The 27,389-nt window shown below is 47.6% G+C and overlaps 1 protein-coding gene across 2 annotated transcripts in view; it reads right to left on the bottom strand.

The window, feature by feature from the left end:
- RNF213 (ring finger protein 213) overlaps positions 1–27,389 on the bottom strand; it is a 413,312-nt gene that overhangs the window by 61,234 nt on the left and 324,689 nt on the right. The window contains exons 48-53 of one of the 2 annotated variants that reach the window (XM_029599190.1): positions 15,685–15,813; positions 9,377–9,487; positions 8,967–9,209; positions 8,566–8,647; positions 7,325–7,359; positions 6,499–6,593 (exon numbers count right to left, since the gene is read on the bottom strand). In XM_029599190.1, coding sequence (XP_029455050.1) covers positions 6,499–6,593; positions 7,325–7,359; positions 8,566–8,647; positions 8,967–9,209; positions 9,377–9,487; positions 15,685–15,813 — 695 coding nt within the window. The remainder of the gene's footprint in view (positions 1–6,498; positions 6,594–7,324; positions 7,360–8,565; positions 8,648–8,966; positions 9,210–9,376; positions 9,488–15,684; positions 15,814–27,389) is intronic. The other variant, XM_029599191.1, reaches the window with a different exon arrangement.

The raw sequence follows: 27,389 nt of genomic DNA, 5'->3' as shown, positions 1-27,389 counted from the left end.
CCAGAGGAATTTCCCCATACCCAGGGAGTAAGCATCAGCTTCATCATTCATGCCATCTGGGTCCCTACCGAGGAGACCCGCAGCAGATTTAGGCGCACTCCGATGCTTACCCGTAGCACCAGGTGTGCAGGAATCTGCAGCCTGCAATCCTGATCTATTAATATTGGGCAGGACTGAAGACTGCGCCTGAAGAAAGGACTGCACCCCTTGACAAAGTTCTACCCATGAAAAAGCAGAGGGATCCATGCCAAAACCAGGGGGCTTTGGACCTGCGCCCAATGAACTACCTTGCCCCGCTGATGAACCAGTTAGGGGAGCCCCAAAATCAAGCGACACCTCTGGCAGCTTTTTTTCCATTCCAGCATCAGGCTGGGAAGAACTGGGCTTAGTAAAACCAGACTGAGGCAATTCTCCCTGAGCCTCCAAAGAGTGCTGACCCAAGTTAGAGGGAACGCCAGGCTGGGATGCACGAATATGACAAGCAACACAAAAGGTAAGGGGCTTAGGCTTCTTTGCTATGGGTGCTATTCTGTGAGCCAATACACCCTGACAGGCATTTGATAAGAGGGCGCCCAGCTATGTCCATGCTAAAAAAACAAACCAATCAAAAACTAGGTGCCCAAAATTTAGGTATCCAAAAAGTAGGCTCTCAACATTTGCCTTGAAAAGCGCACAACCTGAACTCCCACCAGGATGCTTCAGATAATGTACGTAAATAAGTACGTGTGCACAACTGAGCGCCCAGGTAGGTGTCCCTATGTGCCCAACTAGGCGCCCAACCTGGACACAGCTGGGTGCACAAGCATGAACCGACGCAACTCAAGAGGGCAGCCTTATGCGCAGGAAAAAATGCGCAAAAACGCTGCTGTGGCCTACCACATGATGAACAAGACAAGCTTGAGTGTGGGGCCTAACCAAAAGGCTGCTCAACCTGCCAGCATCCCCCCTAAGCTCTCCTGGAGACGGGAACAAATGTTGGATCAGTGCACTGAGCATGGAGTCTGGGTGGGGGTGGGGGCAGAGGAATCCCTGCTGACTTCCCCTTCTCTTTTTTTTTTTGACTCTCTACCTGAGCTCAACCCGTCCTGGCTGAGTACAAGGTCAGTTTCCTGCGGCAGGGGGACAGGGCAAAGACCTTCACCACCGTGCTTGGCTTCCTGTACCTGCTTACCTTTCAGCTGTTTTTTTTTTTTGTTTTTGCAGCTAAGTCCACGCTGGCTGAAAAATCAGTTGCCAGCCCAAGGCACTCATCTGCAGGAGGAATCCAAAGATATCACCTCAGGAATTCTCAACTAAGGAAGGGACCATAAGGTAGCACCAGAGAGTAGGTTGAATATTCTCTTTCTTCATTTCTTCTCCTTTGAAATTTTTTTTAAGCAATCCCCAGTAGGGAGATGCACATCCACCATCTTCTGGAGACAGAGAATACAGGTGGGCTGATGTCAGTGCAGTGGTATATATACACACCATGATGTCTGCTTTGCTCTGTCTCCATCTGCTGATAGAGGTGCATAACCCACTTGTTCTGAATCCACCTGTCCGTATGCTAAGAAAATACTGTTTATGCCATTCACAGCAGCTGCAGATGTGCCAAGGACAGCAGACACTACACAGACATTAAGGATTGGCTGAAGGCAAACATATGTAGGACAGCAAATAGCAAAGTGATAGGAAAATGTGTTCTGACCTGAATTTTCATTCCTGCAGCACCACAGATCAGTTCAGACAGGTAGGGTTTATGCATCCCTACCAGCAGATGGAAGCAGAGAACTGCTACAAATTTGAGTGTGCCACCTACAGTCCTTCAGTATTGACCTGTACCCAAGCCAAGATGACCAAACTAATAGACTAATAAACTAACACACCCCAAACGATTGATGGACCAGGACCCCTCCTCTAGTGACCACAGCTCCTGGGCTGATCTGCCTTGACAAATTGCCCCCCATCCTTTGAGGCTGGCATCAGTGGTCACCATCACCCAGTTGGGCACCTCCAAGTCCATTCCTATCTCCAGATTGCTTCGGGACAGCCACCAAGAGACTGGACCTGGCATCCCCCGGAAGCTGCAAATGAAGCTGAAATTCCATGCGGATTCCACCGGGACAACAGAGCCCTCTGCAATAGGCACTTATCAGCAAAGGCCAATGGAACTAACTCCAGCATAGAAGCCATAGAACCCAGAACCTGCAAATAGTCCCAGACCCAGGGCACCGCCAGCTGCAGCAGACAGAGTACCTGACTCTGCAACCTGACAACTCTCTCCGTGGATAAAAAAACCTTTCCTAACCGGGTATCAAATCGACCCCTTAGGTACTCCAAAGACTAGGATGGATTCCAAATGTCTCTTCGCTAGGTTCGTGACCCAGCTCAGAGTCCAGAAGCTATGTCAGTCGTCGAACTGACTGACACTCTACTTTCAACTTTGCCCAGATGAGCCAATCGTCCAGGTATGGATGGACCAGGATTCCCACTCTCCTGAGAGCAGCCACCACCACTACCAACACCTTCCTGAACATCCACGGAGCAGTCACCAACCCAAAAGGGAGGGTCCGAAATTGGAAATGCATCCCCAGGACCATGAACTTCAGGAATCTCTGATGATCAGCCCTTATGGGAATGTGGAGATAAGCCTCCGTCAGATCCAAAGATGCCAGCAACTCTCCTTTGCGAACCACCGCTGTCACAGTCCGCAATGCTTCTATTTGAAAACGTGGCACCTGGAGGGCAACATTGACCTTCTATAGGTCCAAGATGGGACGAAAGGTTCCTTCCTTCTTGGGTACCACGAAAATAAACAGAGTACCTTCCCTGCCCCCACTCCTGAGGAAGCACCAGAACAATCACTTGCAGGAGCTGCAACCTTTGCAAGATGTCCCACACCGCCTCCCGCAGTGGGAGATCACAAAGGCATTCCCTGAGCAGTCGAGAAAATTCTAAGGCGTAGCTGTCTTGCACCATGTCTAACACCCACTGGTCTGTAATGACTTTGGTCCACTCCTCATAAAAAAAGGGACAGCCTCCCTCCAATCTTTGCTGGGGAGGAGTGGACCATCTTGCCTTCATTGGGCACCCTTAGGTCTGCCTCCCCCCTGGGCACCACCGTCCCACGGAGATAGTTGCACTCAAAAGGACTGCTGCCTATTCGAGCTCTGCTTTTGTGTTGCAGCCACGGAGCCTCTGCTTGACCGATATCTCGTTATCTCTTGAAAATGAGTCCACGGTGGAAAGGACTTCTTGGCGATTTTCTTGTCCTCAGGCAACATATTTCCCTTTGACTCTCCCAACTGCTTCATAAGATCTTCTAGGTCCAGCTTGTCCTTAAAGGGAAGGTTACCCAGCTGTGCCTTTGGCCACACATCCATGGACCAATTCCGCAACCACAAAAGTCTACACACCATCACTGTTGAAACCATATTCCTGGCTGACATGTGAAGCATGTTATACAGGGCGTCGGCCACGTAGGTAATTCCTGCTTCCAAAAGGGCAGCCTGAGCAGCCTCACTAGATGCCCCCGCCATCCTCTCATGAGTCTTCTGAGTCCAGCACAAACAGGCCCTCTGCATCACGCTGCTAGAGACAGCTGCCTGGAGTCTTAAGGCCGAAACCTCAAACAATCTCTTTAGCAAAATTTCCAGTTTCCGATCCTGCACATTCTTCAACGTGGCTGTGCCTGCCACCAGGACAATAGTCTTCCTGGTCACTCCTGACACAGCAGCATCCACCTTAGGAATTTTCCAGGACTCTAATATCTATTCCGACAAGGGATACAGTTTAGCAATAGCCCAGGCAACCATGAGTCCCACCTCGGGAGACTCCCACTCCTGATCCACCAACTTCTTCACTGGCTTCGGCCAAGGAAAAGCCTTCGGTGGACTTTGCAGCCCTTCCAGGACTGGACTCATTCCCTCATTGTTGGAGTCTTCTTCCGCAACCTTGATCCCCAGCTCCTCCAGAACCTGGAGAATGAGAGGATGCAGGCATCCTTATGGAAGAGCCTGACCACTTGAGGATCATCCCCCTCAGTTACCAGGATGTCCTTGGACTCCTGCACTGGGTCCTCCTCCGTGGCATCAGGATCCATATCCAGATCCCCTAACACTGCATCAGAGTCCTTATCTGGATCCCCTGGATCACCCTGAAGTTGCTCAGAGCCATCTGTGTCATCTGACGTGTCCCTAGCGCAATCTGTGGACCTTCCAAGCCCCAGTAGCCGAATGCCATTGGATCCATTAGACCTTTCTCCCCTAGGTTTCTTTAGACACTGAGCCTTTGTAGGGAGCAGGCGCTTGGACCCTGCCTCCTTCTTGGCTAAATAGTCCTTGTGGAGGAGCAGGACAAAATTAGTGGTGAACCCCTCCAAATAAGAAGAACTCTGATTGGGTGCCGTGTCCCCCTCCCCTCCCCCAGCCCAGGCAGGGTCTGAATTTCAGGAAAAAGCAGGGGAGGGGAACCCTGCAGTTCCACAACCAAAGCCATGCTCCTAGCACATGGAACTAAAATGGCCACCGTGTCCTCAGACCCCCCCCCCCCCGGGGCCTCTTGCACCGGCACTACTGCATCCAAGGGGAGCAACTCTCTGGTGATCTCCTCGAAGGTTCCCACCCTCCCGGTGACACACTCAGAGCAAAACGTGGCCATGCTGAGATGCGCCCAGTTCTCCCCACAGCTGCGACAAACTTTCCTGAGCTGAGCAGGTGGCGCCATGACGCAATATCGGGCCTAAACATAGCCCCTGCCTGCAATGCGGTCAGCAGCACTGTCCCGATGCCGACACCTGACCCTGACCACACCGACAATCTGGTCCTGCTCACCTCAGACTACCTCCTGGCTGCACACTGAGACCAGCTACCGGAGCCCTGCTTCAGCCTGCACTGCTTTTTTTTTTTTTTTTCAAAAGAAACAGACAGTGGAAAGGGAAATAAATACAAAATACTTCCCTGCTTCTGGCTGGAAGTGGCTGATCACTACGAGAGGCAAGGACCCAGAGAGGGTGAGGGAACCAGGACCCATGGCTGTCACCCCCCCTGCAGATAAAGGTCGAGCTAGGACAGGGATAACCAACCCCGCTCACCTTGCTCTACCTGAGGGATGGCCCATGAAGGAACCTAACACCTCGGGGAGCCATCCTCTAGGAATCTTTCTTCCCAGAATCTCCTTTTTCTCCCTAGGACTGCACACTGCAGGATTGTACCTCTTACCATCTGCTGGAGACAGAGAAGTACTGAGGAACTGCAGGTGGCACTCTCGAATATGTAGCAGTACCTAAAAGGTTTTGTTCTCTGCCTCTATCTGCTGGTAGGGATTGATTTATTTATTTGATAGATTGATTTTTATATACTGTCGTTCGGCATCGCCATCACAACAGTTAACAAAGCAATGCATAGATCAATAATCATGCATATAAATTAAGTAATTGGTAAAAACAGTAAAACAGTAACAATATTGCTCATTAAAAAGGAAAGTACAGTACAATCTTAACATAAAAAGCACAATTGTTATTCATAAGAGCAGATTAAATTTAAATGTTAAAAGAGCATAAATATAAATTAAAAGGCAAGATTAAAAAGGTTTAAAATTGTGGAAACTTCTAGAGAGTATGTAGATTAGGGTGAGTGGTTTGTTAGGCATCTTGATATGCTATTGAGAAGAACACTTGTCTGGACTGATCTGGGGTACAAACAGGAAACACACACTGCTCCCTTCCCCTCATAGCAGTAACAATCATACAAACACTGCTCTTGCTCTCACATAGCAGTGACAAGCATATACGGCTCCCTTCTTCTCACAACAGTGTCACACACACACACACACACTGCTCCTGCCTTTCTCATAGCAGTGACACACACACACACACATATATATGCTGTTCCCTTTCTCATTGCAGGGGCACACACCCACTGCTCCCTTCTTTCTCATAGCGGTGACACACACTGCTCCCTTTTTTCATATGACACACACACACACACACTTTGTTCCTTTCTCAAAGCACATGTCAATCCCTCCCTCTCAGAGCAGAGGACACACACACACATTTCTCATATCAATGAGACACACACTGCTCCCTTTTTCTCATACCAGTGACACACACTGCTCCCTTTTTCTCATACCAGTGACACACACTGCTCCCTTTTTCTCATACCAGTGAGACACACACACACACACACACACACACACACACACACTCACTCTGCTCCCTTAATCAGTACTCTGTTTTTCCTTTTCCAATAGATATCCTCTGTGTAGTCTGTCACTATTTTCCACTGTCCTATGAATTTTGGCTAAGGGGCTTCTTGTTCCTTCCTCTAATCTATATGGCCTAGCTCGTGTTGAGCTGGACATACAGCACTATACAACCAACTAAATAGCAAACAGCAGAGGACTGTGCTCAGAGAACTTGAAATGGATGTCTAGCAGCTCAGCCAGTGACTTATTAACCTTCATTCCCTATTAACCCCACATGAAGGATGTAGGAGCCCCAGAACCACTGCGAGTACATACTGGATCATTTGAAAGCCCGCCAGTGATTTATGCTGTTGACCACCAATTGCAGCACCACAATCCACGCATCGTGCAACTTCCATTGGAGCACCACACTGTAAAAGATGAGAACATAAGAATATAAAATGTGCCATGCTGAGACACACCAAAGGTCCATTGAGCCCAGCATTCTGTATGTGCCAGTGGCCAATACCAGGAGCAAGCAATGGCTTTCCCTTAATTATCGTTTATGAATTTTTTCTCCAGGAACATCCAGACCCCTTTTAAACCCAACTGTACTAGTCGCCTTGACCACATGTTCTGGCAACAAATTCCATAGTTTTATTGTATGCTTAGCGAAAACATACTTTCTCCATTTTGTTTCAAATCTGCCCTTGCTAGTTTCATGGAGAGGAGCAGTTACAAAGTGGGCGATGATACAATCACTGCCGGAGAGGACAGAGGAGCAGGTGCTGACTGTCACTGTGGCAGAAGAGAGAGGAGCAGGAGCTGACAGTCTCTGTGGGAAAGGAAAGAGGAGCAGGTGCTGAATCAGTCACTGTAGGAGAGGAGCGGTTACAGAATAGATCCTGACACAGTCAGTACGACAGAGGAGAGGAGAGTGATTAGAAAGCAGCAGTTACAGAGCAGGCGCCAACACACTCAGCAGCTTCCTGGGAGATCAGAGAGTTACTGGAGTAAGGATTCGAGAATTTCTTTTCAAATCAAATGTTATATGGTTAGAAACAAATAAAACTGAAAATACAATGTGCAGAACCTGTCTCTAATGCCTACATATATATACACACACACACTCACAAATACACAATGAACAGATAATGCTTACCTCTCCAATAGTGCAGTAATGACCGTTTGGACACACTATGAGACAGAAAAACAGGAACCAAGTTTAGCAAAGGACATAAACCAGAGAACAAACTGCACGTGGCAAAAGTAGTGTATTTATTTATTTTATTTATTTTTAATTTTTATATACCGAGGTTCCTGTATGAAATACAAATCACTCTGGTTTACATAAAACAGTAACTTAGCCAAAGGCTGTGCATAAAACTGTACATTAGCCAGAGGCTGTACATAGAACAGTAGAATATGTTAAATACTTACATATAACAAGAGAGAATGAGTACGGTGCACATAACAAGAGAGAATGAATACGGTGCATATAACAAGTGAATGAATAGGGAACATGTAACAAGTGCCTGAATACATAAAGCTGTATAATGAATATGGAACATAATAGCCGGTAAATGAAAAAATCTAACCAGTGAAAGAATACGGAACGTATAACCGATGGGAAGATGAACTTAAGTCTGTACTCACACCATGGCAGTTTTAAGTGTCAGGGTAAGCTTGGATGAAGAGCCAGGTTTTCAGCTTTTTTTTAAACTCCAGGTGGCTTGGTTCTAGTCATAGATCTGGAGAGAGTGCATTCCATTGAATGGGGGCCTGCTGTAGATAGTGCGCGCTTCCTTAGTGATGTATTAGCTGGAGGGGCATACAGTGTCCCTTTGTATGCACTTCTGATGGGTCTTGATGAAGTATGCGGTCGGAGTTGTGTGCTTAACATTATGGGAGAGAGGTTGTGTGTCGCTTTGTGAATAATTGTGAGAACTTTAAAGAGGATCCTGTATTTGATAGGCAGCCAGTGTAGGTTAAGGAGGATAGGAGTGATGTGCTGTCTTTTGTTGGAGTTTGTGAGTATGGGGCGAAGGAGTCTGCCAGGTGTGACAGTATACCTGTGGTGTTACATGGAGTATGCTGGGTATAAGGTCCCTCTGGATCAGAACAATGGGGACCATTCACTAACTTGCATCTCTGCCACGGGCTATCTCTGGATCCACATGAGCAGTTCCAGGCTGAATCTCTGCAGAGCCAGCACATTAGGGAATATCAACAGGTGCTGCTGCTGAAAGTTCTACATTAATCGGAAGCCACCAGACTCTGGCAGACAACCCCACAAAAAAAAAAAAAAAGACAGACAGTCTACACAAAGGCCAGTTCTGCTCAGCCGAACCACAGCCATGCAAACAGAGGGCCTACATCATTCCCAGCCGCAGTGATACTCACAGTACCAATGCAGGTTCTCCAGTCCTTGCCATGCCTTGGCTTGAGGAAGCAGGTCTTCGGGCATGGTAGGCAGAAAAGAATTCTGAAAACAGACAAAATAAAAATACATATTCCCACTCAATTCTATTCCTGTCCCATGAGTTATTAGCTACATACAGCAAATGCATTCTCACAGGCTACCCTCCTAGGATTCTTACACATCTACAGTAATGATTCTCTAGTCTGTGCAGTTGCACACATAATAGGGACACACTCTTTTGGGCACTCAGCATCATGGTGAAAGACAGCCTGAGGTATTTAAAGGAAGAATGAGAATTTGGACCTCTGCTTTCCTTCACTAGACTGGGAGAGGATCCCCTGTTAGTGAGGAAGAGTCTATCTGAGCAGTGAAAGGTTATTACCTCCATCTTGGCTGGAAAGAAAGCCAAATTCCTCAGTGGATCTAGGATCCGGTTCTGCCCACAGACCAAGACAGCAGCGGTGTGAATCAGAATCTCTGTCACTGTCCCTCTGAAGCTGGAATTTTCAGGACTCACTCTCAATGCCGGGTGGCTGTTTGTCACAAGGGACTCTGCAAACTTTACCACAGCATCTGATTTGAAGGCTCTGGTGTTCTGGATGAAATTACTCACAGTTTCACATTGCTGGTAAAAAAAAAAAAAAAAAAATTCACATTCCTGAGCATTGCCAGATAGACTGGTATCATTCAGGGAGCCAGCAAAGAAAAGGGCGCACAGAGACGGGGGAATGGAGAGAGAGAGAGAGAGGGAGAGAGAGAGAGAGAGAGAGAGAGAGAGAGAAACTAACTCACGACTGGCTTTGGATGCATATTCGCATTCTGGGAGCCATATAGCATAGTCAACTCCCGAAAAATGGCCAGCAGTAGGTAAACAGAATGTTCCACAGCAGAAGTCTTACATTTCTGTGAACAGAAAGACAGAATTAGATTACAGCACACACACACACACATTGTCTATCACAGCAAACATGATGCTTCACACCTTACATTCACCTCAAATACTTGTCAGCTAGACTAGAGAGAGCGATGCCACACCCTGCCCCCTGCCGGGCACCTGACAGACCATCACTAATCAGACAGATTATTGATGTCAGACAGACATCAATAATTTCTCTGCTTAGAAGCTGTATATAGTGGACTCCATATTTATATTGTACACTTGTATATAATTAACCTCCTCTGTCTCTCTTTATTTCTTACAATCCCAGTTCATTAGCCCTTGTTAATTGTAACTGCATCTCTTCATCATGTTTATTTATGTTTTTGGTTGTATTTTTCGCACCCCTGTTTTCTGTAAACCGACATGATGTGAACGAGTTCTTGAATGCCGGTATAAAAAAACCTTAAATAAATTAAATAAATAAATAAATAAATCACACCATGCCCCACCCCAATAAGTGTTCTGGCGTGAGGGGAAGGTGAAAGTACTTAGCTCATAATTTCCTTTCCTTAAATACAGTCAAACTAGTCCAGACAAGTGGATTATGCTCAACCAGGCTTGCTGATGTTACTCTTTATAGGCATCTGTGCGTTTCATATGCGCCTCGAGCTTGCGGTCCTGTCCGTCCTTCAGGGCCGTCGATCCCTCCACAGGGATAGTGGTGTGCTTGGTGACCGCGGAGACATAGGAACCCACTGAGGGATTTTTCACCATGTCCAAACATTCCTCCGGGAGGGGGTAAAGCTTGTCCATAGCGTGCCCCACCCGGAGCCCTGCTTCGGGAGCCTCCCATTCCCGCAGGAGCAATAGCTTGTGCATGGGATGAAATGGAAAAGCGCTTGCCTGAGCCCTGAGTCCCGCGTCCATATTTTTCGGCAAGGAGGCTGTAAGGGTATCCGCGGGGTGCCCCTCCAACCCCAATTCCTGGAGTACAAATGGGATTAGGGGCTCCAACTCCTCCCTCTGGAACATACGGAGGACCCTGGGATCGTCCCCCTCTAGAGGGGGAAGGGTAGCTGAATCCGCAAGACGGTCAGGATCCGGAAGGACAGGATCCACCGGGGTGGGGGGGGGGAGGGGCACACCAGGGACCACCTGCACCCGAATTTTTACCGCGGGGGGGGGGGGGGGGGGTTCCCCTTCCTCCTGCAGGCTAGCTAAATAAGACTTGTGCAGGATGACAAATTCAGGTGAAAAACGAGCCCTGGAATTCCCGGGGGGGGGGGGGGGGGGGGGTGGCAAGGGGTGGGATCAGGGACCACATCCTGGGAGGCCTCTGGGCTTAAATCGGGGGGGGGGGGGGGGGGGGAAATAAAAAAATTTCGACTCCCCAGCCCTAGGCAGCTCCGAAACAGGAGCTGCCGAAAAATCCAAGATGGCCACCGTTCCCGGGCTTTGCCAACCCGGGAACGGCCTGGCTATACTCTGGAGATGCGATCCCCAGGCTAAATTTGCCTGTCCTGCCGAGGAGGGGCCTTCTCCACCTGGCAGGCAGGCAGAGCAAAGTCCCTCTCACAAAAATCGCGACGAGGGCTGCCCATAAGAATGGCAGGCTGCCTGCCGCGGCATCCGCTCTGAGAGGAGTCGTTCTGCAGAAAAAAATAAATCTAAAAATAGAGATTATTGGCAGCCCGCCGACAGAAGTGAAGCAGGGGGCAAACCTGCTGACTTCTGCCTGTCTGGCTGCCGGTTCGATCCCCGGTAAGAAAAAATTTAAAGTGCTGTAAAGTAAATTAAATTAGATTAATCTGAATTATTTTATTTATTTATTTATTTTTTTAAACACGACTGAGCACAGCACTGGAGCTCTGAGCTCCCAAGGCAGCCAGAGGGGGGGGGGGGGGGGAGAGACGAGAACTGGACCACCAGACTCGGTCCCCACACCTGGAAGCAGACAACGGACTCAGGCTATGCCCTGCACAAGAGGCAAGGCCCCTCTGAGTCCGACAAGAGCCAGGAGACGAAACAGCTTCCTATACAGGAAAAAGAAAGCTAACTCCTATCTGATTACATTTTTATATTTTAGAGAAAGCCAATTAAAGCCTGACGTACTTGCTTGATCCAAATAAAAAGAGACGGCTGACTAGCCTGAATCAGAGAGACCGAAGGGTGAGCTAATCCACCTGCTGGAGACAAATACTGAAGGGGTTACAGGATAGGCTCTGTCCTCATATAGGACACCCTTTCAGTTTTAATCTGTCTCCACCTGCTGGAAAGGAGGCTCAACCCACAGTCTGGACTGATCCGGGAACGTACAGGGAACTGACTATTCAGCCCATTTCTTGCAAAAACTGAACCACTCTCTGGGTAGCTGCTAGACTTTCACCATGGGACTTCACCCTTACCAACCAGATAAGGGTGGATCAAGACATTTTCCTTGTGCAATTCCACAGCCATAAGCACCATCATAAAGGTCCTTGGAGCTGTTCCCAATCCAATGGGTAGGGACTGAAATTGTTTTTCTGTGCTGTCCACATTTTCAAAGGAAACACCAATGAGCCTCTTTTATGAGAACGTGAAGATAAGCCTCCAACAAATCCAAAGAAGTACAAAAAAACCCCTCCTCCTTTTGAACTGCCATAATCACAGATCTCCAGGTGTCCATGCTGAAGTGAGTCACATTTAAGAACTTGTTGACTTGCTTCAAATTGAGAATGGGTCGGAAGGCGCCCTTCTCCTTCGGACTACAAGGTAAATGGAGTAATGCCCTAAATCTTTCTAAGCCTTTGGTACTGGAATCACAGCCCTTATAACTGAGGAGCATATGCAGTGTCACCTTTACCCTCTCCCTCTTTCTGATGGATCCACAGGGGGAATTCATAAAAGCAGAAACGGACAGGATAATTCCAGAGAACTATATCCAGTATCCACTGACTGGAGGTAATTTGGGCCCATCTCCAATAAAAATGGAATAGACAGCTGCTTATCCCTGGGTACTGGAGACAGGGTCCCAAGTCCTCATTGGTTGGCCTAAGCAGATCTGGAACCCAAGGACCCTTTCTTACTTCCCATCTTTGCCCAAAAATACCGAAAATGTGAAAAGGACCTGGATCACTCCAAGCTCCAATTGCAAGGATTCTCCAAGGAATCCCCCCTGCACACCCTGAGCCAGACGCCAACCAGACCTCGCCACTATGCAACAGCATGCCAAGATCTGAAGTGCCATGCTAACAGCCTCAAAGGCCTGTTTAAGCTCAGATTCTATTTTTATGTCCTGGGCATCCTTAAGTGCAGTACCACCCTCTACAGGGATAGTGATCCTCTTGTCACAGAGCAGGTCAAGGTGTCCACTCTAGGAAAATAAAACTTTTCCTGGTGGAGCAATTCCAGAATATATAGCTTGTCAAGAGAAACCCTGACTTTAAAATTAGCCTTGGGCGCCTTCCACTCCAAATCAATCAGATCCTAGAGTGTTTGATGAAGTGGAAAAAACCATTTCTTTATTTAAACAATTTCTATTCCGCCGAAACACAAATTTCAGCGGATAACAGCAATACATACATAATATAAAAAACAACCAAACAGAACACATCATAAAATCTACAAAAATACACAAAACATTAATACAAAAGCAAGGTACATATAAAAAAAAAAAAAAATCAAACACATAGTACTTAGTAAATGCAAACATAACTGAGAAATAAAACATCAACAGGGAAAGTGCAGATGAAGAGTATTTTTTTAAACTCTAAAATTAAGAAAAGCATAGTTTTAAGTAAATAAATAAATAAATAGTTCAATAATATGGGGCCTGCAACACTAATCTGTTACACAGAAAAGTAAAATTAGGTTTCTTACTTGCTAATTTTCTTTTCTGGAGTCCTAACAGACCAGTCCAGACACATGGACCTTTCTTCCCCTCCAGCAGATGGAGAAAGAGAAAGAAAGCCCCTGCTGGAAACATCCCCACAAGAAACTGTGCCACCTTAAGTCTCTTCAGCATGAACCTTCCAAAGCAACCCCTCCCCATGAACAGGACTGGAGTAAAGCAATAAAACAGAGCCACTGATGAACTTTCAAACTGCTGAATCCCTCTGACTGAAAGGACTCCGAAACACAGATTGCATTCTGCACAACTAACTACAAGAGCAGGACTATGAGTAGGTTTTTGGTCTGGTCTGTTAGGACTCTAGGAAAAAACAAACAAAAAAACCCCAACTAATTTTACCTTCCTGATCATCCTTACAGACTAGTCCAGATGCATGGGATGTACCCAAGCCAGACTGGGAGGGATCCAGAACTGACTTCTGCTGACCATAACCAGGTCCTCTTTTGAGGAGACTGCATACTCCTTTCTATCATCCCCACTATTCAAGGTGCAGGGAGATGGGGAAATCAGAGCTGCCAATGCATCTCTACTATAAGGCCACAACACTGAAGTACCTTCTGCATGAGTGTCTGCTTGAACTATACACCCAGAATGTGCCCCCCCCCACCCTGCCTCCCCATGTTTGCTTTCCTCTACCCTCCCCAACCCACCCTGCTGCTCCCTCCAGGACATTCTCTCTCTTCCAAATCCTCCTCACTATGAGCAGAAGAGTATCCTCTAATAGGTAAATGTCAATTTCCTCCAAAAGACTATCCTGGCCAGATTTCTGCCCATTGAGACCAGGAGACCTGCAGACTAAGGGAGATGACCCAGTCCCCTGGAGGGGTTCCCCTACAAAAGGCCTACAGGCCTTTAAAAATCTCCCTTGAGATAATTGCCCAGGGTAAACTAGCAACATCCAATGAGGACTAAGCCAATATCGCTGCACTCACTGCAGCAGAGGGTCTAGCAGGGGCTGGGGAATCTACCACTCTATATTCTAGGCCATGGGAGGGAAGCTTTTAAACTCTCCCTCACTGCTATGCAGTAGTAAAATGACCACCAAGCACCCTGTGATTTCAAACAGCCAGCGGGGAACATTCTCTCGGCCAGCCGCTGCTGACTTCCCACCACAGTAAATTCAGTGCTGTGGAACTCACCTTCAGCTCTAGTGCATGCCCAGCATATTTTTGACCCTTCCCTGGGCTGTGCCATCCTTAGGCAGCAAGTGAAGCAAAGTGCGGATTTTATCCTGCACTCTGTTCCTTAGGCAATTTTAGGCTCTTCTCCATGCAATGATCGTGGCTCATGGGGTCCGAAATTGAAATTCATTGTGTCGACTAAATGCACAATAAGAAGCTGGTCCTCTTTCAAAATGTGAATTTCTCAGCACAGCAACATTGGCCATTGCCTTTACTGCTGCCACTAAGCAGACCTTTTTTTTTTTTTTTAAATTGAAAAAAGCTCTGAAACAGCCAAAGCCTTAAAACAATGGGCACCAGAGAAAGAAAAACAGGTTGGAGGGCCAAGAGGTAAAGATGGCTAGAGCAGAAGGTGGGGGAGGAAGAAGCAGAGCAGATGCAGAGAAGGAAGAAATAGAACAGACCCCGATTCTCCTAGAAGTTCTCTTTGGGACCCACAGCATAACACCAAGGGAGGGAGCAAAGCTTTCTCCTCAGGCTCTCTGCTTTATTTTTTTGTCAAAACCCCCACCCCCACCTGACGAAGGGAGACCTAAACTTTCACCTCAGGAGCCAAGCAAGTTATTCCTTTGCAGCCTACCAGGCTGCAGTCCATAGCACAAGATGCTTGTCTATCTGCTGGAGACAGAAAATACTGGTAGGCTGATATCAGCACAGATGTATATAAGGAGTGACATAGCGAGCCTGTTGGTCGTCAACTGCTGGTCAGTGAGCATAACCCCACTTGTCTGGACTGGTCTGACTCAATGAAGAGGAAGGCTTTTTTTTGCAGACTGTGGGCCTTTTTTTTTTTTATACTTAGAAGTGGATCAGGGCTCAATTCAATCCCCTGTGTCTGGAGTGTACAGACTGACATTCCTGGCTGCTCTTTCTGGATGGACATGAAAGACTGCAGCTAAGACCATCCAAATTCATATTATTCAGGGTCCTGGGGAAGGGGTGGACTGGACACATATGCATGCTGTGTTGACATGATTCCCTCTCCTGGTAGGATGCAAGCCAAGTTAGGATAAAGGTCAAAAAACAACCTGCAATAAGAACTTCTTCAGAGAAAGCCAGCCAAGAACCAGTCAGATAGGCCTGGGTTGGGGGTGGGGGAAGGGAGAGATCCTAGGTGGAGAGGCCAGGAGGGAGGGAGTGACCCTTGTACCTTTTGTGCCTTCACAATGCTCTCCATCTTGCACTCAAGGATGGCAGTGCACAGCGCATCCCTCAGGGCCCGGTACTCCTCACCACACACAAGGAAGAGATCCACATGGCACATCTGTTCCATCTGCAACTATAAAGAATACACATGGACCATGAGAGTGACCTTCGAACCCTTTACTCTTACAGAGCACTAACTTTGCTCTTAGAAGATTTACTAACAACGATGTCTCCAAGGACAGCTAAATGCTTTTGTTTTACAGTTACCCAAAATTGGTGACATCAAGATAGGAAAATATGCAGTCAGTCCCCTGTATGGAAGGTCAAAAGATTACAAAAGGGAAATTGGTTCTTACCTGCTAATTTTCGTTCCTGGAATACCACAGATTACAAAAATATTTTTTACAAAACAATGTACAAACTTTATTAATACAGCAGCTTAAACATATACAAATAGCAACATTACCTCACTCATACCTCATTCATTCTACATGATAGCTGATAAGGATTGTTCTTTCTACATGATAAACATTTTGAAATATGAAACATCATTTTGTTATCTCTAATAGAAAAAAGGCACTTTCATGAATGAGGGGAAAAGATATCATTTGAGATATGTTTTGTAACATTGATTGCTATCGTTCTTTCTTTCTTTTTTTTCAAGGTGTATTTTAAATATTGAAGAAGAGTTTTTTGTGAGTTTCTAGTTTTAATGAATGAATGAAGTATGAGTGAGGTAGTATTATCTGTACATGTTTAAGCTGCTGTATTAATAAAATGTGTACATTGTTTTGTAAAAAATGTTTTTTATTCTGTATGGATATTTCCCATTAGTTAAAGGTTCATTTATTGTAAATTGGGAATAACGTGTAATTTTGCCCATTGAGATAGTTCTATACCACAGATTAGTCCAGACACATGGGTTTTGCCTTCCTACCAGCAGATGGAGACAGAGAAAAAAAGCTTACCGACACTGTGCTATTTAAGAGAGCATGCTACCTGCAGTCTCTCAATATCACCTATTCCCAAGCAGAGATAATATTAAAACAGAACACTTCCCCTCTAAACTGGGGGGCTCAACTTTTCCCCTGCTCAAACTAGATTCCTTTCACATACAGAGGAGAGCAACACCTTCTCAATCAAAAATGATTTCCTTTACCTCCTATTCACAAAAAAACACAAAGCGGTCTTTCTAGAGAGAAGAGGGCTCTAGACTAATCTGTGGTATTCCAGGAACAAAAATTAGCAGATAAGAACCAATTTTCCTTTCCTGTTCATACCTCAGATTAGTCCAGACACGTGGGATGTACCAAGATCCCCTAAATTGGGCAGGAATCTGAAAAGACCCAGTTGCAGCACACACTTAACAACCAGTGCCCAACTATCCAGTCAGTAACGCCTTATATCTGTGTGTAAAGAAGACCAGTATGCCACCCAACAGATCTTCTGAGGGCCCCCAAGTGACACTCCGTCCAGGATGCCCTCTGCACCCTAGCAGAATGAGCCTACAGTCCCTCGGTAATAGGATGCCCCTTGCAAACCATAGCCAACACAATGGCCACATTAGAAGCTTTACTTCCTAAATGCATTTCCCCTAAACAGAATGAAAACATGATCAGAACTCCAAAAGCTGTTGATGAACTTCAAGTAGTGCAACAGAACCAGACGGACATCCAAGGGACACTTCCTCGCCTGTGAAACCGAAGAGTCAAAATACCAAAATGAGGTAAGTTCCACTGTCTGACTGAGATGAAAAATAGAGATACCAGCTTTGGGGTAAAAAAAAGAAGACACCCCTACCTCTGAAACCAAAGGCACGGGTCTCCACCTGACCATGCCTGAAGTTCTGAAATCTTTCTAACTGTACAAAAGGAAGACCATGGCATGCCTTTCTCCACATCTTGAACAGATGCCTGGAAAGAACCCTCGGCACCAGATTAAGGTTCCTCAAGAGGCACAGTTGCCTTACTGGATGACTCAAGTTTTACCTGCAGATACGAATCCTCAAACAGCTCAAAGCTGCCACATACACTCAAGAAAACTGACTGCAAATTGGAGAAATTACTTACCTGATAATTTTGTTTTCCTTTGTGTAGACAGATGGGTTTGTGCACCCCTGCCAGCAGATTGAGAATGAGTCAGGTTTCAAAGCTGACGTCACTCTAGATATACCCCTGCAGTGACATCAGCCATTCAGTATTCTCTTGAAAAGCCACTATGGACATGCTATCGAGAAAACATGATTAAAACAGATAACCGTAACCGTACTCAACCAAACACTGAACTCCAGTAAGATTATAGATACCCTGATCTAGGGATTGAATGACAGTTTACCTGCAATCTCTTGGAACCGATATCCATTCCACAGGTGAATCCTTGGCATCGTTACAGCCAGGAGCAGGATGCTGAGTCCATCTGTCTACACTAAGGAAAACGAAATTATCAGGTAAGTAATTTCTCCATTTCCTAGTGTGTAACCAGATGGACTCAGGACAATAGGTTGTATAAAAGCTGCTCCCGATTGGGGCAGGAGGCTGCCCGAAGTCTGGTTAATACTGCCCTTCAAAGGCTGCATCTTCTCGGGCCCTGACGTCCAGGCGAAGAAGAAGAAGGACTATACAGCAGAGTTGAACCCAAGGCCTCCTTACCCTATCAGATATCTTCTGCTGCCCAGAGGGCTAGGGTCGCAGCCTTTACCTCATTCCTGTCCTTTTTATTTTTGCTTGCCCCCTAAGATTGGTTCTCAGACTCTCAACTGAGGGAGGGAGCTATTGGCTTTACCACAGGAGGTCCAACCAGCCTGTTCAATCCATGCAGGCCAAGATCCACAAGCAGATGCATGTCCACCACCTGCTGGAAACAGGTGCCTGAGCAGAACTATATAAGGGTGACTTCAGCGTGTCTTTGTTTTCTGTCTCCCGCTGCTGGTTGGAGTGCACAACCCACTAATGTGGACTGGCTTGCTTGGATGAAGAGGAAATGATGAAATTACTTACTTCATAATTTTGTTTTCCTTAGTGTAGACAGAAGGACTCAGGACCAATGGGTTATGTGCTCCCCTGCTAGCAGATGAAGACGGAGTCAGGTTTCAAAGCAGATGTCACCTTAGATATACTCCTGCAATGACCTCGGCCATTTGGTATTCTCTTCCAAAGCCATTGTGAACATACTATTGAAAAATTTAATTTGAACTTAGATACAACTTACTACTTGATTAAAAAAAACCCAAAAAACTGGAGACCCTAACTGTACTCAACCACGAAAGTGGTGGATCATAGCAACACTATAGATGCCCTGATCTGGGAATAGGGTGATGGCTTACCTGCACCTCGTGGGATTGAGATTCACCTCATGGGCGATTTCTTGGAACCATTCATGGGCAGGATGCTGAGTAAATCTGTCTACCCTAAGGAAAACAAAAATTATCAGGTAAGTAATTTCTCCATTTCCTAGCATGTAGCCAGATGGACTCAGGACCAATGGGATGTACAAAAGCTACTCCCGAACAGGGCAGGAGGCTTCCGGCGGTCCAGTTAGTACCACCCTTGCAAAGGCTGCGTCCTATTAGGCCTGGACATCCAGGCGGTAGAACCTGGAGAAGGTGTGAAGGAGGACCACATTGCTGCTCGGCAGATGTCAGCAGGAGACAGTAGTTTAGCTTCCACTCAGGATACTGCCTGGGCCCTGGTAAAATGAGCTTTGACTTGGAGGAGTAAAGGCTTCCCTGCCTCTTCGTAAGCTCCCTTGATTACTTCCTTGATTCAGCGAGCTATGGTAGCTCATGAAGCCACTTCGCCCTGTTTCTTTCCCCCGTGAAGAACAAATAAGCAATGTCTTGCGCACCGGTTCTGAACATTCCAGATACCGCACTAAAAGTCTACTGACATTTAGATGGCGAAGAAGGCAGTAGTCTTCCGTGTCCTTCTGTCTATCCAGGGATGGGAAGGAGATGGATTGGTTCAGGTGAAACTCCGAGACTACCTTTGGTAAAAAGGAGGGGATGGTGTGAAGCTGTACTGTTCCTGGAGTAAATCGAAGGAACAGTTCCCGACAAGACAGCACCTGTAGCTCAGAGACGTGACGAGCCAAGCATATTGCCACCAAGAATGCAGTCTTTAGTGTTAATGGGTGTAGCGACAGACTTCACAGTGGTCTGAAGGAAGGCCCTGCCAGAAAATCAAATACTAGATTGAGGTTCCATAGGGAGACCGGCCACTTTAAGGGTGGTTGGCATCATTTAACCCCTTTTAGGAAATGGGCCAACAGATGGGTTCCGTTCATCTCGGCCCTGAAGCAGGAGAGGGCTGCCACCTGGACCTTCAGGGAGTTGAGGGACAATCCTTCATTCAGGCCGCCCTGTAAAATTTCCAGGATCATGGAGATCTTGGCCATTCGTGGGGGCACCCCGTCCTCTTCGCACCAGGCCTCAAATATTCTCCAGATCCGTACATATGCCAGGAACGTTGAGAACTTCCACGCGCAGAACAATGTGGTGATCAAGGCCGCCGAATATCCACACTTCGTCAAGCGAGCCCTCTCAAGGGTCAGACCGTAAGAGAATAGAGTTGGATCTTCGTGAAGAATTGGATCTTGCTGAGGAAGGACCCTGTGCAGGGGGAGGCAAAGGGGACTCTCCACAAGAAGCCTCCGCATGTCTGCATACCACAGGCGCCTGGGCCAATCCGGGACCACCAGAAGGATGAGTCCCTTTGTGGTGTTCGATCTTGTGGATGATCTTGCCCAATAGAGGCCAGAGTAAGTCCTCCTCAGGCCAGGTCTGGACAAGGGTGTCGATCCCTTGGGAGTGCTGATCTCGTCTGCGACTGAAGAACTGGGGAACCTTCACATTGTGAGATGTAGCCAGTAGGCTGAAGGATGGGAGGTCTCAGCGATCTACTAGGAGCTGGAAGGCTCTGGTCGACAATGTCCATTCCCCTGGATCCAGGCTTTCCCTGCTGAGAAAGTCTGCTCTGACATTGTCTTTTCCCGTGATGTGGGAGGCTGAGATCCCTTGTAGGTTTAACTCTGCCTGTTCCATAAGGAGGTCTAATTCCAGAGACACTTGATGGCTTTTGGTTCCTCCCTGGTGGTTGATGAAGGCAACCATTGTTTGGTTGTCCGACATCAGGCTGATTGCTTGCCCCTGGAGACTGTGGCTGAACTGCAGGTAAGCTAATCTAACCGCTCACGCTTCCAGGCGGTTTATGTTCCAGTTCGCCTCTTCCTCGGTCCATTGCCCCTGGGTGTCAGTTCCTGACAGTGAGCTTCCCACCCTCGGAGGCTTGCGTCTGTTGTGAGGACGATCCAGTTCAGTGGTGACAGGCTTACACCCTTGCTTAGATTAACTTCCTGTAGCCACCACTGGAGCAGAGAGCATACTTCCATCAGTAGATGGAGGCAAATCAGAGACAGTGGGTTTCAGCGTGACTGTAGGGAGTGTTGGAGAGGCTGCATGTGTGCCCTTGCCCACGGTACTACTTCCAGGGTTGATGCCATGAGGCCAAGGACCCGGAGATAGTCCCACACCCTGGGGCGCATTGTGTTCGTCAACCGATGCACTTGGTCCATCAGTTTCCTTCGCCTCGAGGGAGGGAGGAAGACCTTGTCCTGCTTGGTGTCGAATCAGACTCCCAGGTACTCTAAGGGCTTGAGGCTGCTCTTGTCCAAGTTCACGACCCAACAGAGTTCCTGTAGGAGTGAGCTGACCCTACTGGTCATCTGGAGGCTCTCTTCCAATGACTTCACCCGGATCAGCCAGTCGTCCAAGTAAGGGTGCACCAGATTCAGGTGAATCTTCTTTCCTCAGTGCTGTCGCCACGACCACCAGAATTTTGGAGAACGTTCTGGGGGCAGTTGCCAGGCCGAAGGGTAAGACCCGGAACTGGTAATGGCAGCTCAGTACCGCAAAGCATAGAAAATGCTGGTGGTCTTGATGGATTGGAATATGAAGGTAGGCTTCCAAGAGGTCCAGGGAGGTTAAGAACTCTCCCGGTTGCACTGCCATTATGACAGAGCGAAGAGTTTCCATGCAGAACTGAATTATCCGCAGATGATGGTTGATGCTCTTGAGATCCAGGATGGGTCGGAATGAACCCTCTTTCTTGGGCATAATGAAATAGATGGAATAATGTCCCATATTTACTTGGGTTGTAGACACGGTAGTTATAGCCCTCAGACTGAGAAGCTTTATCAGTGTGGATTCCATTGCCAGTTTCTCATGCTGGGAGTAGGTGACATAACGAACCTGTCCAGAGGGATGCTGCGAAACTCCAAAGTGTAACCTTCTCATGTGTGTTGTGTTTTGAACATTGAAGCGTGGGCCCTTGGTCGCTGTAAGAGATGGCACCTCCCACAGGGCGGGGCCCTGTGGGGACTTGCAGCGATAGGCTAGCTCAAAGCAGAGATGGACACTTCTGGAGGGCTCTGTGTTGGAAGTTTGACATCGCATTGGATCTGATCTCGGCATATCACCCACAGTCCAATGGCCAAACAGAGCAAATGAATCGGATACTCAAGCAGTTCTTACGCTCATATGTGAATACCAAAGTGACTGAGCAGAATTACTTCCTTGGGCGAATTCGCCCTAAAATTCACATCCAGCTGCTGCCACGGAATCAGCACCCTTTCAAGTGGTGTATGGCTGCCAACCATTACCCCCATTACCTTCTGCCACTCTCCGTGTTTTTCAACTGCTTTGACTTTTTACTGAAATACCATCCAGCAGAAAAGAATATTAGAGCAGACGCTGTTTCGTGCTCCTTCTCTACGGTGGACATACCTGATGAGTCTCGTCATATCATCAGTCTGGCGAAGGTGGTGTTAGCAGCTACTCATGCAGTCCCCGCTGGTAAGACAATGGTGCCACAGGGAATGAGGAAGAAATTGTTAAAGTGGGCACATGACTCCCATCTGGTCTGTCACCCCAGGCAAGAACGTACATTAGCTATGCTCCAACAGTTCTATTGGTTGTCTACCATGAAGACTGATGTCCAAGCCTATGTGGCTTCTGGCGCCACCTGCGCAAAACAAAAACCTCCTGCCATCAACGGTAGAGGATAGCAATCCTTGATGGTGATTTCATTGAGACCTCTGTAATCAATACAAGGACGAAGAGATCCGTCTTTTTTCCCAACAAAAACGAACCTCACGCCAGCCAGGGATTTAGAAGCTCTAATAAACCATTTTTGCAGGTTCTCTTGGATATAGGCCGACATGGCCTCAGTTTCTGTTATTGAGAGAGGGTATACCCTTCCCTTAGGAGGCTCCGAATTAGGTTTGAGATTTATTGCACAATCAAAGGTCCTGTGCGGAGGTAATACATCTGCTGCTTGCTTGGAGAAGACGTCCTGAAAAGACGCATATTGTGGCAGAAAGCCAGGTAAGTGAGGGAGTCATCGACATGCAGGGAAGCAGTGAAACTTTGGCTAGGTAACGATCATGGCAGCCAGGGCCCCACTCAGAGAGTTCAATGGTGGTCCAGTTGAACTGAGGTGTATGTTCCTGTAGCCACGATAGGCCGAGAACCAGGGGATGAATAGCCTTTTCAAGGAGCAGGAAAGATATGTTCTCGATGTGTAAGGCCCCAGTGCGAAGGCATATGGGCTGCGTGGTAAGCGATACTGTTGTGGTTATGTATGTTTGGTGGATTCTTGGGTGCTGTGGGGATGACCACGCCCATGGGGAGGAGCCCTAGCACTGGGCTAGACTCGGACTACACACACACACACCAGCAAGTTCTTTATTATACAGCTTTGTAGGAAGCCACCAGCGGTGGCAGTAGTGAGGCAGTTGGTAGATGCAGTCTCAGGGACTTCGGCAGAGGGAGCTCTTCTCTCCTGGAAGACGTCAGGGGTTCTGCAGCAGGTATTCCCCGAGGAGTTACTGTGGAAGAGATTACACTGATGAATAAGGTACTCACTAGATGTTAGCTGTTGGTTAGCAATTCCATCAGGTATTGTAGAAAGTACAGGCACCAAGGCAGGGAGAGCAGGCTCGCGAGGAGTGAATACCTGTTCCCTGTAAGGCACCTGAAAGAAAACAGAGGGCCCCCGAGGAGCAGGTACCCAAGTTAGTAATACCCCGAAGGGCAGAGAGGAAGAGCTTCCTGCGGGCAGCACGGAAGCGGCAGAGTAGCATAGACAGGAATGGATTCGAGTCCTTGCTAATTCGGAGAGCTAGCAAATTGATGAAGGTAATATACCTGGATGGCATGACATCAGGATGAGGGAACGCCCTCGCGGTTCGCGCCAAGGGTGGTACAAAGACATGGGTTGTGCACGCGCATGCAGCCTAGTAAGTCCTGGGAGGAATAATGGCGGAAGGCAGCACCATAGCCGTTCTGGGGACGCCAGACAGGTCGGCTGGAAGACGTGGCGGTAGCCATCTTTCCCAGGTGAGAGGGAGGAGCCGAAAACAAGGTGAGGCAAGCGGGGCGAAGACCGACGAATGCAACAGATACCTCCCCTGGAAGTGATTCTCCATGTATAGAAGACAGTAGTAGAGGGGTGGTTATTGGTGTAGTAGGAATTCGCAGATGATCTGCAATTCTTTTTAGCATAAAGTTTCCTCCCGCACCTGAGCCCACAAGTGCGAGTGTTGAAAATTCAAGGCCTCCGGAGATGAGAGAGACGGGGACAGATAATGGAGGAGAGGGTGCAGTTAGACCTAGGAGTCCTCCAACAGATCCTAGGTCTGGCCTTTTCCTGGACAGATAGGTCAGGTCTGAACAGCATGGCCTGATTGGCCACAGTATATACAGAGACTGCGAAAACGTCTCTCTTTAGAAGTCAGGTGACTGCGTCCTAACTAAGTAGGCTCCTCTTTCTCTTCACTGGGCACAGACGATGGGGCTGAAATTGTGTGCATGGCTCGAGAGCGATTGCTTCCAGTAGGGTGTTTCTTCTGACACTTTGCTTCTTGAGTCCGGTCGCGTATCCTGCGATCAACTCTCCCATAAGAACATAAGAATATGCCATGCTGGGTCAGACCAAGAGTCCATCAAGCCCAGCATCCTGTTTCCAACAGAGGCCAAACCAGGCCACAAGAACCTGGCAATTACCCAAACACTAAGAAGATCCCATGCTACTGATGCAATTAATAGCAGTGGCTATTCCCTAACTAAACTTGATTAATAGAAGTTAATGGACTTCACCTCCAAGAACTTATCTAAACCCATCTACACTAACTGCACTAACCACATCCTCTGGCAACAAATTCCAGAGCTTAATTGTGTGTTGAGTGAAAAAGAATTTTCTCCAATTAGTCTTAAATGTGTTACTTGATAACGTCATGGAATGCCCCCTTGTCCTTCTATTATTTGAAAGTGTAAATAACCGATTTACATCTACTCGTTCAAGACCTCTCATGATCTTAAAGACCTCTATCATATCTCCCCTCAGCCGTATCTTCTCCAAGCTGAACAGCCCTAACCTCTTCAGTCTTTCCTCATGGGGAGCTGTTCCATCCCCTTTATCATTTTGGTTGCCCTTCTCTGTACCTTCTCCATCGCAACTATATCTTTTTTGAGATGCAGTGACCAGAATTGTACACAGTATTCAAGGTGGGGTCTCACCATTGAGCGATACAGAGGCATTATGACATTTTCTGTTTTATTAACCATTCCCAGATAAATCAATGAGAGATTCCAGAGTGTCTGGCAAGTCACGAGCCGCAAGTTCGTCTTTTATACGGGTGTTGAGGCCCTCTAAAAATATAGCACGCAGACATCCCAAGTTCCAATGAAGCTCAGATGCTAGTGTCTTGAATTCAATAAGAGTCTGCTAAAATATTGTTTCCTTGTTGAAGGTGAACAAGAGTAGACCCTGCAATGGTCTGACGTGCTGGATCATCAAATACGGATTTGAACAGGTTCAAGAAGTCAGTCAGATCATTCAAAACAGGGTCGCTGCGTTCCCAGAGTGGTGAAGCCCAGGCCAGGGTTCTTCAATCGAGTAGCGATAGGATATACGTAGTCTTGGAAACAGCAGTGGGAAAGTAGTTGGGTTGCAACGAGAAGTGCATACAGCACTGGTTGATAAAGCCCCTGCACATCAGAGCATCACCAGAGAAGCATGTAGGAACTAGTAGCGATACAGTGGTGCGAACAGCAACCACTTGAGGAGAAGAATCTTTCTCTGGAATTGTCGGCGTATTCAGTCAGGCATTCAACTGGTTAAAAGCGGCAGCTAGTGTCTCCAGAGATTTCTGTTGCTCTGTAATCCGCTGGGCCAGGCCAGGAATGGCCTGTAAGGCTGCAAGCTGAGCCGGGTCCATGGAGTTAGCAATCTGGTGTGTTTTGGACATTGAAGCGTGGGTCCTTGGTCGCTGTAAGAGATGGCACCTCCCACAGGGCGGGGCCCTGTGGGGACTTGCAGCAATACGGTAGCTCAAGGCAGAGTTGCTTACTTGTAACAGGTGTTCTCCAAGGACAGTAGGATGTTAGTCCTCACACTTGGGTGACAACATCAGTTGCGGTCACAAGAACTTGAGATCACGAGAACATGACGGTTCAAACGGAGGTTTCATGAGTTGCGAGAGGACTACATTGAGATCCCAGGACACTGCTGGGAAGGGGGGGGGAAGGGGGACGAGTGGAAGGCTTCAGTTGAAGCAAGCCTCTCAAGAACCAGCCCATGAGCGGATGGCAAGAAATTGTGGAACCATCCGAACCCTGATGGTATGCACCTATGGCACAGACTGCAGATTGGACTCAGAGAGGGACAACAATAGTCCAAGAGTGCCGAAGGGGAGCAAGAGAAGGGATCCAAACTGTGACCCTTGCACCAGGAAGAGAATAGTTTCCACTTAAGATTATAGGATTTTCTGGTGGAAGGTTTCCTGGACTCTAGGAGAACACGAGATACCCCCTCCAATAAGCAGAGGGCCTCTACCATCACCCGGTCAACATCCAAGCTGTGAGGGCCAGGGTCTGCACGTTGGGGTGATGGAGCCTGCCCTAGTCATGGGTGATGAGGTCTGGAGCCATTCCCAGACAGATCGGAGGGTGCAAAGTTAGGCCCTGAAGAGTCAAAAACCAGACCTGATGGGGCCAATAGGGAGCCTTGATCCTGCTGCAACTTCTGGAGGTCTTGGATATGAGCAGAAGAGGCGGGTAGGTGTATAGCAAGCCCGCTCTCCAGTAGATCGAGAAGGCATCCACTATCGCTCTTTTGCCCCTCATGCCGAGGGAGTAAAAACAGTGTACTTTCCTGTTTTCCACAACAGTGGAAGGTGCGGTTCGCCAGCTCCTGATTGAGGGAGCATTCATGGGGTCTGAATGTCTGATTCAAGGCATAGACCAGGGTATTGTCCACTCCCAGAAGGTACACCGCCCGGAGAGTGATACTGTTCTCAATGGCCTATGTCCAAACCTGGACTGTCTCCTGGCAGAGGGAAAACGATCTTGTTCCTCCCTGCTTGTTCAAGTACCACATGGCCACCTGATAATCAGGCTGAACTAGAACCACCTTGTTCATGAAAAGTTCTCGAAACACCCACAGGGCATAGAGACCGCTCGCAGTTCCAAGAGGTTGTTCTGGAGCCAAGCCTCGTGAACCAACCAGAACTCTTAGGTGCAGGAACCCAGAACATGCGCGCCCCACCCCGTCAGAGGCATCAGTAGTGAATGTGGCCTGGGGCTGAGCATTCCAAAAGAGACAACCCCGCTCCAGGTTTGAGAGGATTGTCCACCACAGGAGGGACTGTCGCAAC

The sequence above is a fragment of the Rhinatrema bivittatum genome, chromosome 4 (genome assembly GCF_901001135.1).
Source record: "Rhinatrema bivittatum chromosome 4, aRhiBiv1.1, whole genome shotgun sequence".
Classification (NCBI taxonomy): Eukaryota; Metazoa; Chordata; class Amphibia; order Gymnophiona; family Rhinatrematidae; genus Rhinatrema; species Rhinatrema bivittatum.
This window is presented reverse-complemented; position numbering and strand designations above follow the sequence as displayed.